Here is a 14,224-nt window from a genome sequence, read left to right on the forward strand (position 1 = left end):
CCTGTTTAGAAGACAGTGAAAATACTTGTAAGGTACTAGGGAAATTAAGACTTTGAAAAGAGGTTTAAAGACTCAGGACAGAAGGTAGAAAGAAAAATTTGAGAGAATTAGCACCTACTAGGTATTTATTATTCTGCATCAAAGTCAACAACCCCAATGGCTTTGAATGGCCTTAGATATTTCCCAAGGATTAGGCCAGTTTCTACAGACAGATTACAGCCTAGAGGTATATAAGTATCAATTATATTATCCAAAACAGAAAAAGAGACACAGATGTACAGAACAGACTTTTAGACTCTGTGGGAGAAGGCAAGGGTGGGATGTTCAGAGAGAACAGCATTGAAACAAGTATACTATCAAGGGTGAAACAGATCACCAGCCCAGGTTGGATGCATGAGACAAGTGCTCAGGGCTGGTGCACTGGGAAGACCCAGAGGGATGGGATGGAGAGGGAGGCAGGAGGGGGATTGGGATGGGGAACACATGTAAATCCATGGTTGACTCATGTCAATGTATGGCAAAAACCACTACAATATTGTAAAGTAATTAGCCTCCAACTAATAAAAATTTAAAAAAAAAAAAAAGAGAGTGATATATAAAATTAAGGCAATAAAGCATCTATAATACAGACACACTCTGGTCTAGGGTTGGGATATCACAGAGAGTAGGGAGAGGACGAGGGAGGAAGGGAGAGAGGGAAAGAGAGGGACTAACTTTGTTGACAGATGCTTTTGCTTCCTGTTCAATGACTTGAAGATATCAGTTATATCCCCTAGCCTAGTGTGGAAACCCTTCTGTCTTAGGTACTCTGGGAAGTTGATGGCTTTTGCTCCTTAACTCATCCTAAGAGGCACTAGTTCTAAATCCCATCACTATCAATCCACCCAAATATTCCTAAACCTACATGGTTCCATATCTCTTAAATTAGCTATAGCAAACCTCCCAAATTCTGAATGGGCCCAAATGTTCTAAAGGGAGGGGGAAAGTTAAGCACCTTTAAATTGGATAATAACAGCTCCTTACTAATTTTCCTATTGACTGTATTAGTGAAATATGACTACCCCACCTCAAAACTTGCAACAACACTGAAATAAATACAGTATTATTGGAGAACTGCCCTGCAGAGTCTTTGCTTTAAGAATAATATGTTGGATCAAAATCATGGAAACATTTTACACAGAAGATAAGACATCTGTGGCCAACAAAAAAAGGAAAAAGTCATGTTTCTATTCCTTTTCACCCATCAAAAATAGTCAATTAAGTGTGGTAGACATTGTTGGTTAACTTCCTGGTCATTATCCCCCATCTCCTTCCCAGTTCATAGAATCCTAATTTGCTCAGGCATTATTTTCAGGAATAGGGAACCCTCCCATAGCCCTGGGGATGAGTAAAGTATGTCTATGCAAATAATACTTTTATAACCATTTTTACATTGAAATATAGTTAATTTATAATGCTATGTTTGTTTCAGGTGGACAGCAAAGTGATTCAGTTATGCACACACACATATGGTATTCTTTTTCAGATTCTTTTTCCACACAATTTATTACAAGACATTGAATATGTTTCCTGTGCTATAACAGTAGGTCTTTGTTGTTTATTTTATATATAGTAGTGTATATGTTAACACCAAACTCCTAATTTATCTTCCTCCACTTCCCACTATCCTACTTGGTATTTGTAAGTTTCTCTGTCTGTGAGTCCACTTCTGTTTTGTCAATAAGTCCATTTGTATCACTTTTTTAGATTCCAAATATAAGTGATATCACATGATATTTGTTTTTATCTCTATTTACTTAATATGATCATCTCTAGGTCCATCTATGTTGCTGCAAATGGCATTATTTCATTTTTTTATGGCTGAGTAATATTCCATTGTATATATGTACCACATCTTTATCCATTCCTCTGTTGATGGACATTTAGGTTGCTTCCATGTCCTGGCTACTGTAAATAGTGCTGCAATGAACACTGGGGTACATGTATCTTTTTGAATTATGGTTTTCTCTGGATATATGCCCAGGAGTGGATTGCTGGATCATATGGTAGCTCTATTTTTAGTTTTTTAAGGAACTTCCATACTGTCTTCCATATTGGCTGTACCAATTTGCATTCCCACCAACAGTGTAGAAGGGTTCCCTTTTTCTCCACATCCTCTCCAGCATTGATTGTAGACTTTTTAATGATGGCCGTTCTGACTGGTGTGAGGTGATACCTCATTATAGTTTTGGTTTGCATTTCTCTAATAATTAGTGACATTGAGCATCTTTTCATATGTCTGTTGGTCATCTGTGTATCTTCTTTGGGGAAATGTCAATTTAGGTCTCTTTAGGCAAATAATATTTATTTCACTCCCCTTTGTGGGTGGTTGGTTGAGGAGTGTGCATGTGGTCCACTTCTAGCCAATGAGATGTGAGAAGAAATGTCCTGGGGTAGGGACAGGCTGTTAGATTTTGTTCCCAGATTTAAAAAAAAAATAGATACATGAGGGAAATAGTTACCCCAGCCTTTTTGCATTTAACACTGTTTCACTTTTGTTGGAAGACAGTATACAGTTTTGTCCTGCTACAGTCACATTTCAATCATGAAAGGAAAACCAAGAAAATCAAAGAGGAAGTGACCTTGAGCCCTGACACTGTTGAGATGTCTGTCAAATTATTCAACTTCAGGGGACCTGTCCTTGGATTTCTTGTTATCTGACTTAATAAAACTTCACTGCTTATCATCACTTTGTGGTGAGGCAGGTATTTATCACTCAAAGCAGAAGGCTCCCTGACATGAAGGAACTCAGAAGAAAGAGGACACTTTCAGTAACCTCTTCTGAAACACTTCACTATAATCTGCCTCTGCCACCCCAACCTTCTTCCTATGTATCTTTCTCATTCCTTCTCCCACCCTCCCCCACAAACTCTTCCCTTGCTACCTTAAGACCTGGCCTCATAATAGGTCAGTAAATGACTATGAAATTGACTTATAACCAACAGAAGTGAGAAAACATTTTTATAAGAAAGTACTAATATGCCTTTAAAATGTTTCATGAGGCCATTTCGTTTTATGGTCAGTTTCCTTATGAGCTAAAGGAGGGTAGGTGTTCCTCTGTCATTTTTTAAAAAACAGCTTTAATGATGCATGATTTAAATGCCATAAAATTCACACATGTAAGTTGTACAGTTTGAAGAGCTTTAATAAATTGATAGAGGTGGGTGGCAATCTCTGCAATGCAGTTTTAGAACACTTTCACCATGTAGCTATATGGTGAAGCCTTAGATGCAAAATGATCTAGAAAGCATCAATTTTAGATAAAAGGAGGAGGTAATAGTGCCAGTGGCTACCATCAACTACCTCTCTCTGTAAAGCAGGTTCCCACACAATACCTCATCCATCTTTGTATCTCCAGAACCTGACATAGCTCCCACCCTGTGTTTCTTGATGATTCTCTAGCAATACCTATAAAGTAGAAGACTATGGGATAGCAAAGCAGGAAGAGAGGATTCTGGGCTAGAAGTCAGGATGGTCAAGACTGGGTTTGGCCCCAACTAGTCCTTCCCAAACACACAACTTGAGGCAATCATGCTGTTGCTCTGGACCTCACATCCTCAGGTATGAAAGAGAGGCTGGCTCAGGAGCACCAAGAGGAGGGTTTGGCTAACTTTAGCAGGACTCTTAGAGCCAATTTAAACTTATTCTAGAACTCTAATATAAAACAAATAAAACAAATAAAAACAGAGCTGTCTGGTTGAATTAGAGAGTGAGGCTGGTCCATCTTCTCCCCAGATCCTCAGAAATATCTCAGTGAAATAATGGGGGTATCAAGGAACACACTGGGCTACACATAAGTCCCAGCCAGCTCTGACTGTTCAGGGCTCTGGTCATGAGCACCATAATTCACAACACTCCTGACCAAACATGACAACTATTTAACTCACATTTTAAATTATTATGATATATTTTAAAATAAGAATTTTTTTTAACTTCTGAGGCATTTGGGCCCTAACTCAGCAGTATTGGGAAATAAGAACATTAGGTTGGTTTGAATATATCAATGGTTTTAAGATATTCAAAAGTAAATTCAAATGCAAAATAATATATTAACTGAGATTATGATTTCAATTTTCTAGTCTGTGGAATAAAAATGTTTCCTACTTTAATTCAAATATTTACTGAGTCACCACTATGTAAAAGATGGGCTTCCCTGGTAGCTCAGTGATAAAGAATCTACCTGACAATGCAGGAGACACAAGAGATGCAGGTTTGATCTGATCCCGGGGTCGGGAAGATCCCCTGGAGAAGGAAATGGCAACCCACTCCGATATTCTTGCCTGGAGAATCCCATGGACAGAGGAGCCTGGCAGGCTATAGTCCACGGGGTCACAAAAGAGTTGGACACCACTTAGTGACTAAACAACAACATGAAAAAGCTACTGTCAGTTCTTGGGCCTGTGATATACAGGTCAGTCCAACCATCCTCGCACAGAAGTCCAACCTAATACACAAATAAGCATCAACTCACTATGACAGAATATTATCAAGGTGTTTCAGAGAAAGGCAAGATCATATTCAGGAGAGAGTTCACAAAAGAGCAGGCATTTGATAGGTCTTGAAAGAAGGGTATAATTCCAAATCCCTTTTGAATGTGGGAAGATTATAAATTTTAAATGAGTAGCAGACAGAGATGGAGAGTAAAGGACTGAAATTAATTTTTGGAGGCAGGCATTTTCCATCTATTCATCAATTAGATGGATTTAATTAGTCCAAGATCAAATAGGAATAAATACACACACGCACATCAAGAAATAAAGACACGATTTATCCAGTGATTAAGATGATTGTGTCTCTATTTTTTCTTTAGAAAGATTTAAAAATATTAATAAATTAGCATAAGACTGAAACCTTAAGTCAGCTTTTAAGCCATTTTTGTCTCAGAGTCCTTTAAGAATCTGATAAAAAGCAATGACTCTTTCCAGAAAAAGAAAAAAAAAACAAACACACACAGATACATTCAAAGGTGCAGAGAAAATGTGTTATACAATATCTGGTATACAGTATCAGAACTGCCCAGTTCCCAATCAAGAGCCCCTTATAAGTGACTAGCATTGCAATTTCAAGAAGTCCAGTCATAATTCACACCCCCATTATGTCAATCTCTAAATTTCTAGAAATTTACATGAGATTAAAAACAGATTGTTCAAAGAATTTAATTCACATGACCACACCCGATGACACCCTTCAGCTGCCTTCATAATCTATTTGTACAAAAAGCAAACAAACTTAAGAAAATACCCTCACCTTAAAAAAAAAAGGAGAAAGAGAACAAACATATCAGCAAAGAAAACATATACACACACCAAGAAAGTTACATTAAATTTAGGACGATTCTTTGAGTTCAACTTAGGACATGAAGATCAAAACTCCATGTGTCACAAAGTCTGGTCGGAAGCCTTCCAGAACTTTCAGCAGAGATGGAAAGTATCAGGTCATGCCTAGAACTGGAGATTTCTTTTCTTCTGAGGATACCAGAACAAAAATATCAAGCTCAGTGGTGTCTACTTTTGCCAACATCAAAATCTGAAAATTCTTTCATTAAACTAACAAATATTATCTGAGACACTACTGGTTCATAATCCCTTATTCAAAAGCCCTGGCGACAGAATTTTTCAGATTTTAGAAAGGAAATACATTCCCAGGTGGTGCTAGTGGTAAAGAACTGGCCTGCCAATGCAGGAGACATAGGAGACATGGGTTCGATCCCTGGGTTGGGAAGGTCCCCTGGAGGAGGGCATGGCAACCCACTCCAGTATTCTTGCCTGGAGAGTCCCATGGACAGAGGAGCCTGGCAGGCAATATAATCCAGGGAGTCGCAGAGTTGGACACTACTGAAGCACATACCCACATTCATATTAGCCCAGAACAAGTTTTATCACCCAAGGAGTGATAAAGCCTTCTAGTTTTCGGGAGTGTTTTGTACTTTGGAATTGCAATAAGGGTTTGACTTCTGTTGTGTCCTGGGGAAAACTGAAATAAGACTAGTTATCTGATTCTCAAGGAGTTTATCATTAAGGAGAGGAAATAAAGCATACATACGCAGAGCTCTGGACAAGGCAACAGGGAGGAGAGTCAGAGTGATGTGTTTGGATTAAAGCCTTAGAGACTCGGATGGGGAAATCACTTCCCAAAGCAGAAACTTGGGGTCCCTTCCTGGAAGAGGAAAATAGCACTGGCCCTGCCTGGACAATGTCCCAGGCCTTTGACTGGAGTGGGGCGGGGTGTTTCCCAACCATTCCTGATGACAAGAAGCAGATAACTAGTCTTATTTCACTTATTCTCTTTGACGCTCATGGGAGGGGTGGGATGAATACATTTATTCAAAAAATACTGAGTGTCCAGCATGTGCCTGGCAGCAGAAGATACAGTGGTGCCCTCCTGAGGCATAAGACAGTCCACACCAGCGGTTCACAACTGGGTTGACTTGGCTTCCCATGAGACACCAACAAAGCCCCTAGATGTTTACGGTTGTCACAATGTGGGGGGAAGAGATGGTAACTGACATCTAGTCCATGGGGGCTGGGAAGCTGCTAAATACCATACAATGGACACAGGACAGCCCTCAGCAAAGTCTGATGTGGTCTAAATGTTCACAGGGCCCAGGTGGAGAAAACCTGGTCTATATCTAAACTCGGGGAAATGAAACACAACATCTTCACCACTACATTGTGAACTCTGGCCCAATGCTATCTGTCATGAAAAAGTTGACCCCTTTGGTCTTGCATGTTGGTGGGAATATGACTTTCAAATTATTTTGCAAATATGAACTATGCCACTTCTAAATTTCTTACTAAAAAGAAAAAAACAAAAACAAAAATCAAAATGTGACAGGCAGAGGAAGCCTTTCTGTTCTCTAATATGGAGCAGACAACAACACCTTCTCCTGCTCAGGTGAGGAGAAACTCTGAGTCTTTGGGAGGAAGGAAATCCACTAGGACAGCAGAGTGTGAGTTCACTTTGTCTTCTAAGAGGATTGCATTTGAAATCCAGGTCATCTGCAGCATGGGTAGGCTGGGCACCCTTGCAGAAAGACTCCCCACTCTGAATCTGTTTTGGGAGCATTTGATGAAAGGTGCTTTCCTAGGGTGAGCAATGACCCCTGAGACACTGAAACTGAGGGGTTTAGGACACATCAAGTGTGGGAGAAGCTAAAGGGCTGGGTAGGACACACATTTCATATCAAATGTGCCCAAATTTCCAGGCCCAAGGGTGAGCGAGTTTTGGAGAAGATAAATGAGCAAAAACACCTATCCTGGCAAAAGAGATGAAAACAGTTCACAGGTAAGGCTGGGCGAAGGCAAAAGGAGAAGAGGGTGGCAGAGGATGAGATGGTTAGATAGCATCACTGACTCAATGGACATGAATCTGAGCAAACTCCAGGAGATAGTGAAGGACAGGGGAGCCTGGCGTGCTGCAGTCCATGGGATCACAAAGAGCTGGAAACAGTTTAGTGAATTAACAACAACAACAAGGCTGAGAAAAATCCCAACATAAGGGGAGGTGACCCTTTTTTCTCATAATCAAACATGTAGCGAGAAAGTGAAAATTAGCTCAGACTGAGAAAGTAAAAAGCTGCAAATGCGGATATAAATGCAGATACAGCCAGCTGCAACATGAACTGGAAATAGTATTCCTCCCAAGCACACACGCTACAGCTGCAAAAGGTCCAAGAAGCCCCTTCTCTGAGAGAGTGACTACTGCTTTCTTACTCCCTGAGAAAGTCTGTCCTCTAAGACCACAGGCGATCAGAAACTTTGCTTTTATGGATCATATTAGTAATAATGACGTGTTCCACACTTGGTTGAAGGAAACAAGTCACTGTGACACAGAAAAGCCTGGAATCCCCACACCAGAGCAGGGCCTCCTGTAAGGGGTACTGGACACAGCCCTGCTCATGGATCAGTGGTTCCCAAAGACACAGAACCTGGGTTCAGCTCACAGACCAGCCGTGATGAGGCCCCACTCACGCAGCCCTGTTTTGTTTGAAACATATCAAAACCCTGCTGCTTTATCTAAATTTCACTCACTTCCACCTCTCCTCCAAATCTGTAACTGCTCGTTTTTGTTTGGTGCAATGCTCCACAGGGGTTCCTGGGCAGTCCCTGTGTTGCAATGAGCCCAGAAACGTGACCTTGTCAAACTAACCTAAACCAGGAGCTCTTGGGCTGGCTGGGCGTTGGCAGAGGCTAGAAAGAACAAGGATTTGTCAAGTCCCACAGAACAACCACTGTTGACCCCCTAGGAATCTGAAATAAGCTCGAGGGTCAACAAATGTGTTCTTTCCCTCCCAGTGACTATGAACCTAGGGAAGGAGACTTGTGGCTACTACACTGCTTTGACAAGACTCTGTTAGGTACAGAGCCTGGTATTGAAATCATTTCTAATTCTCCATCTGCTCCACCACCACTGTTGCCAGTGTCCACTGAGTCCATGGCAACTTTTCTGGACTGGATGGTGGGGGTGGTGGGCAGAAGACACCACCCCCACCATGAGGGATCAATGGTAGCCACAAGGCACTACGTGTCACCGTCACAGGGGACAATGCCTAAGAAGCAAGTCAAGGGACAAAGTGATCAGAAAGGTGGCACAAGCGTCCAGTGATAACGTGAGGGGAGGGTTAAGCAGGAAAAGTTTAGCCTTTGCTCCCCAGGCATCGTTTATTTAGAAGCCTGACCTGCCTTTGTACACATTCTCTCAAGGACTATTTTTTTCTCTAACCTACCTGCTCAACTGGTCCTCTGAATCTCTAAGACTGAACTGTTTGTTCAGGAAGATGCTAAAGAACTCTTTCTTCAGGCTATTTTTCTATCCCACAGAGGCCACAAATCTGCATCAATTGTAGTCAGAAAAAGGGGAGCTCCAGATGTGGTGAGCGGGAGGCACCTCAGGGCACTACATTTATGAATATTTAGACAGCTTTTCTCTTGTTATGAAAATTATGGCAATCTGTTCCACAGCACGCGTTTCTGATGAATTTCAATATCATAAAAGCTTTATTGGGGGAGGGGAGATGATGTTAGTTGTTTAAATAAATCCTGATCAGCTGAGTTTTACTTTCTCTCAGAAGATACCAATCTACACTGAATATTTTTTGAATCATCATAATGCTTACTAGTGACAAGAGCTTGTATTGGGTTGGCAAAAAAGGCCGCTTGGGTTCTTCAGTAAGATGTTACCAAAAAACCCAAAGAAACCTTTTCAAAATTATTTATTTATTTGGCTGTGCCCAGTCTTAGGTTTTGGCACATGAACTCTTAGTTGTGGCACGTGGGACCTAGTTCCCTGACCAGGGATCAAACCCGGAGCCCCCTGCATTGGGAGCTCGGAGTCTTCGCCACTGGACCACCAGGGAAGTCTCCTGAACAAACTTTTTGGCCAACCCAGTATCTGAATGTGCTAAGGAGACAGCTGTGTGGGAAGGCACATCTCTCCTCTGTACTGCTGGGCAAGTTGCTAAGGGTGTGACTTCCAACCGGAAGGAAGGAGGCTGTGTACTTCCCCAAGCGCAGGGTCATTTCTAAAAGCAGGGCAGCGCTCTGTGTCCTTTCCGCCTGAACCTGGGTGCTACATCCAAATCCAGAAGCAGCAAAAGGTTCCAAATGGACGGGGCTACCTGGGGGACTAGGGGCCCTCGTGGAAATCACGGGAGAACCATTACCCCAGAATTTGCTCTTTACAATGGAAGTCAGAACGTGTGTGAGGGGTAAACTGCAGCAATCCTTGCTCTGGCTCCATGAAAACATGGCTGTCAATAAAAACCTCTCCAGGCTTCACTGACAGTGATCATTCTTCCCAACCACTTAGACACAGACTTATCTCTGTGGCATTTGTGCCAAATGACATCCTCTCATATTCTGACTCAATTGTTTGCATCTTTCTTTTGTCTCTCCCAAGGGCTGTTCAATTCTTGGAATGCAGAAAGCTTTCACTCTGAATTATAAAGCTTTTGGGACTGAATCAGATAGTGAAGATGCTGGGAGAGACCTGAAGGCTTCTCTCAAGTACAACCCTCTGACTTCAGAGACAATGCAGACAATGAAGAGCAAGGCCAGAGAAACAAAATTATTTGCCCAAGATCACACAGCTAGCTAAGAAGAGAGCTAGTCCTGGAACCTGTGCTTCCTGACTCTCAGCAGAACACCCCCTACCAGCCTGTAAAACCACTCGTTATTAACAACTCAGCCCCACTCTGTGATGTATCCAGTGATAGACATCATTAATAGATACTTGTAGGACTGAAAGAGGCGTTGGCTAGAGTCAGGATTCTCCCACATGCTCAAGGGAGCAGAGCATTCTGAACTGTGTCAAAATCCAGGCCCAGAAAGCCCATCTTATATCCCAGAATCACTTTCAAACTACGCTGTCTGAAATGGTGGCCCCTGGGCACGTGTGGCTTTTAATAATCAACAGGTGGCTAAGCCAAGATGAGATTTGGCATACATGGAAAATACACGCTGGATTCTGAAGATTCAGATGAAAAGAGAATTAAAATACCTCATTGTTTATGGGTTACACACGTTGAAAGGATAATACTTGGGATATACTGAGCTAAATAAAATATATTTAAATTGAGTTCACCTAATTCTTTTTATAACCTGTTTCTTTTCTTGTTTGTTTTTTTTTTAATATGGCTACCAGAAAATGTATAATCTTGTATGTGGCTCACATAGTATTTCTATTGGTCAGTACTTCTCTAAAACTCCTTCCACACCCACCACCTAACACTGCCAAAAAAGACTTGAGTCTCCTGCCTGCAGACATTACAGAAGACAAAAAGATCTATCAAGGATATGCTCTTATTCTAATGTGAGTTCTTGAGGCCTGAGGATGAGTCACTTAAGCATGTCCTGCAGACTGTCCTATTTTGTGTCAAAATCTTACAAATGACGCTCGGATTCCCCCAGCTCTGCCTCCTCCAAACCAACTCACAAGTCACCCTAGCGTCTATTTAATCTGCAGAGAGAGGAACAATTTATAGGGCATTTTTCTTTCACTTCTATTGAAACTTTTTTCCATTAAAAAAAATTCTCTGTTTCTCAGATTCTTATTTCTGCAAACATGACTGAGGTTGGTGAAGGCCACTGGTTGTCACCTGTCACGAGGACAGCCTGTCCCAGGGACCCCATTCCAATTACCTTTGAGGTTTGATGTGTCTTCCCCTCTTCCTGCCCATCCTCCACTCCAGCCATTCCAGCAAACTTGCCTAATAACCTGGATCACTGATAAACTTGTTAATGGCCAGAAAATAGAATGAGCAGTTGAATGGAAGGAAGGATGGGCTACCGTCCAACAGGAGAAAATATTATGGAAATGGTTTAACTTTGAATTCTTGTAAAGAAAAAGTTTCAGGATACTTTTTTTTTCTTTTCTTTTTTCTCAGGATACTCTTCAAGAATCTTGAAGGTTTTAGTGTTTAAATGGAGGTTTAGCATTAGCATTCCAGCCCCTGGGAATTTATTGGAAAAGCACAGTTTCAGTCCTCACCCCAGACCTGCTGCCTCAGAAATTCTGGAGGTGTGGCCCAGCTCTCTGGGTGATTCTGGGGCACACTCAAGTTGGGGAGCTGCTGGACTAGAGCATTAGTCTAGTGAGCGTCCTTCCTCTTTAAACAAAGTCTGATTGTATCATTAACACCTTGAAGGCATGTCGACCTCATCTGAACCTTAACCATTAAGACAGCTGCATCTATAACACCCATGAATGTATTTATCTAAAACACCATTTGGGGCTTGGCAGTCCCATAAATTCGTTTTCTGTGTCTAAGGCAGTAACATTTACTTGCTCTCAAAACTACCTGTTTTGCACTGAAAAAGGAGTTTCTGCTATATTTTCAGGAACTAAAAGAATACATTTGTGCTTGCTCTTATATTAATCATAATCACATATGTATGATAGAGCTTCTCTCAATCTTTGGATTTCCAAACTAGATTAGTAGTCTGTCCACATTATCCTCATAAGGAAATCTGGAGCTGGGAAAAAAAAAAGTGAAATCCCTAGAAGGAACTGCAGTATTTATTTCTGACTAGAGCATGTTCAGAACGTTCCAGTTATTAGAGGAATGACTAAAGGAATTGGAGGGATGCCAGACTTAGCAAATACAAACACAGGATGCCCAGTTACATTTGAATATCATATAAATAACCAATATTGCATGGGACATACTAAAGACAAAAAATTGTTCATTGTTTATCCGAAATTCAAATATAACTGGGTGTCCCTGTATTTTATCTGGCAACTCTAGGATGGGGAGTACTGACCGCTGGGAAGGTTGGCAATTATCCTCAAATACTTAAAAGACTGTTAGGAGAAAAATGGGCTAAAATCAATATAGACCCAGAGACTAGAACCGATGGGTAAAAATGCCAGGAAGAGCATATCTGGCTCAACAGAAGAAAGACACTTGTAACTATAGGAATACAAGCAGAGCTGTATTGAGGAGTCAAGATTTGGGAGTATCTGTTGAGTGGTTAGGCTAAAAGATAAAGCCTCTCTGACTTGAAGGCCTATGAATCTCGACACTGTTTGAATTGCCATTCTCTAAAATCTTCCCGACTCCTCAACTATGCAGATGGATCCAGGTATACATGGATAAGCCCTGGCTCTGCATGCAGGTGAAAAACAAATGGCAGGAAAGCATCTTCTTCCATCGAGGAGTTCTGAATCGAACTTGTGCCCACCCTACTGGTAGAACAAAATTAAACCCATCTGGGTGCATTTTTTCCCCTAATGTGCTATTAAAAAAGCCATTAAGATTATATAAGAATTTTTCAAAAGTGGCTCAATGATCATAAAACCATTCACTTTTTTCAAACATAAAACATAAACAAGGAAAACTCACTCTTTGTCCTGCTGTCCATTTCTGGTTTTGATGAGTCTGGAGTTGCTGCAGTTGGAGGTAACTTCTTGCCAATAGTCTAAGGAGGGGAAAAGATGATTTTTACTTATCAAGATGATTCTCTGCATTAAACAAAGGAATAAAAACATCAAGATCATGATGACGAAAAGCTCACAACTCATCCCAAAAACCACACACTTAAGTTTTGGTACTGTTCTAGGTAACGGCTGCCAGTCTTCAATTAGGTCTGGACCTTAGGGACAAGTAAGTGGGAAAACCAGCTCAAAAGGGTTTTGTCCTTGTAGGCAAGCCATATCTCTTATTGCCATTCTTCCTTGGCTCTTATTAAAAGGTTGATTACTTTCAGCAGAGAAAACAGGTATATTTCCCCTCATTTTATGAGAAGTTGGCTCAATCTATGGCCCAGAGCAGGTGCTTGAAAGTGTTTGCAGCGTGGAAGAAAAGCAGGAAGACGGAGAGCACAAAAGGACAGAAAAAAGGGAGGAATGGAGGGACAGAGGGACAGAAGAACAGACCAATGATGGACAGGTGGAAGGACAGGCAGAAGCCACAGTCCACAACAAATGTGCCTTGTCGCGTCTCCTAGTAATCTATGAGCCAACCTGCAGTGAGAGGAAGCACGCTTGTGTCCTCCAAGGTAGGTCTGTCTGCCCTGAAGATGGAACAAGCAGGGCCAACAGCTCCCTTCCTCCTCACCAGCTTTTAACCCTCCAGGGTTTTGAGTAAGGCCAATGCTGCAGACCCAAGACATCTATTTAGTAATTTTTTAAAAAATACATGAGTTTGTTTTGAGTTCGTTTTCTTCTCTTCATTCATAGCTAATTCTATTGTCATTCATTATTTATGGACCATCCACAGGGAAGACTACATATTGTCTCTGACTAAAGATAGTCCCCCAAACACAGGCAACTCAGCGACTCAAAGCCACAAAGAAGAAAAACAAGACGAGTTCCAAAGGTGAAGTCTGGCCCCACTCTGTTCCTCCGCCATCACATATGTGTGCTGGAGATTAACGCCCAAGGAAAACAGCAGCTGATACAGGGAAACAGCTGTCAGAACCAAGTAGCCGCATGCATCAACCTCTCTAACAACAAGGACTTTTCCCAGGGAGAAGTCCAGCCACTGGGAAAACCAAGCATATATGCCCCTTGAACACAGGACGGGGAGTAAACTGCACAATTCAAATACCGCCCTGTGGCCTGCTTCTTCAGATACAACTGGTTCACCACAGTTTTTCATTTGAAAAAGTTCCTCATGCTTCAAATGCTGAAACTAACATTAAATATGAATATATCACAGAAAGCGGGTAAGATAAATCTAATCCTC

General features: G+C 41.5%; 1 protein-coding gene across 7 annotated transcripts in view; it reads right to left on the bottom strand.

Moving 5' to 3' along the window:
• The window catches only part of SH3KBP1 (SH3 domain containing kinase binding protein 1), a 341,920-nt gene that overhangs the window by 87,795 nt on the left and 239,901 nt on the right, over positions 1-14,224 (bottom strand). For all 7 annotated transcript variants that reach the window (XM_070462384.1, XM_020914380.2, XM_020914383.2 and 4 more), the window contains one exon: positions 12,881-12,956. In XM_070462384.1, coding sequence (XP_070318485.1) covers positions 12,881-12,956 — 76 coding nt within the window. The remainder of the gene's footprint in view (positions 1-12,880; positions 12,957-14,224) is intronic.

This window comes from Odocoileus virginianus, unplaced genomic scaffold (genome assembly GCF_023699985.2).
Source record: "Odocoileus virginianus isolate 20LAN1187 ecotype Illinois unplaced genomic scaffold, Ovbor_1.2 Unplaced_Scaffold_4, whole genome shotgun sequence".
In the NCBI taxonomy this organism is placed as follows: Eukaryota; Metazoa; Chordata; class Mammalia; order Artiodactyla; family Cervidae; genus Odocoileus; species Odocoileus virginianus.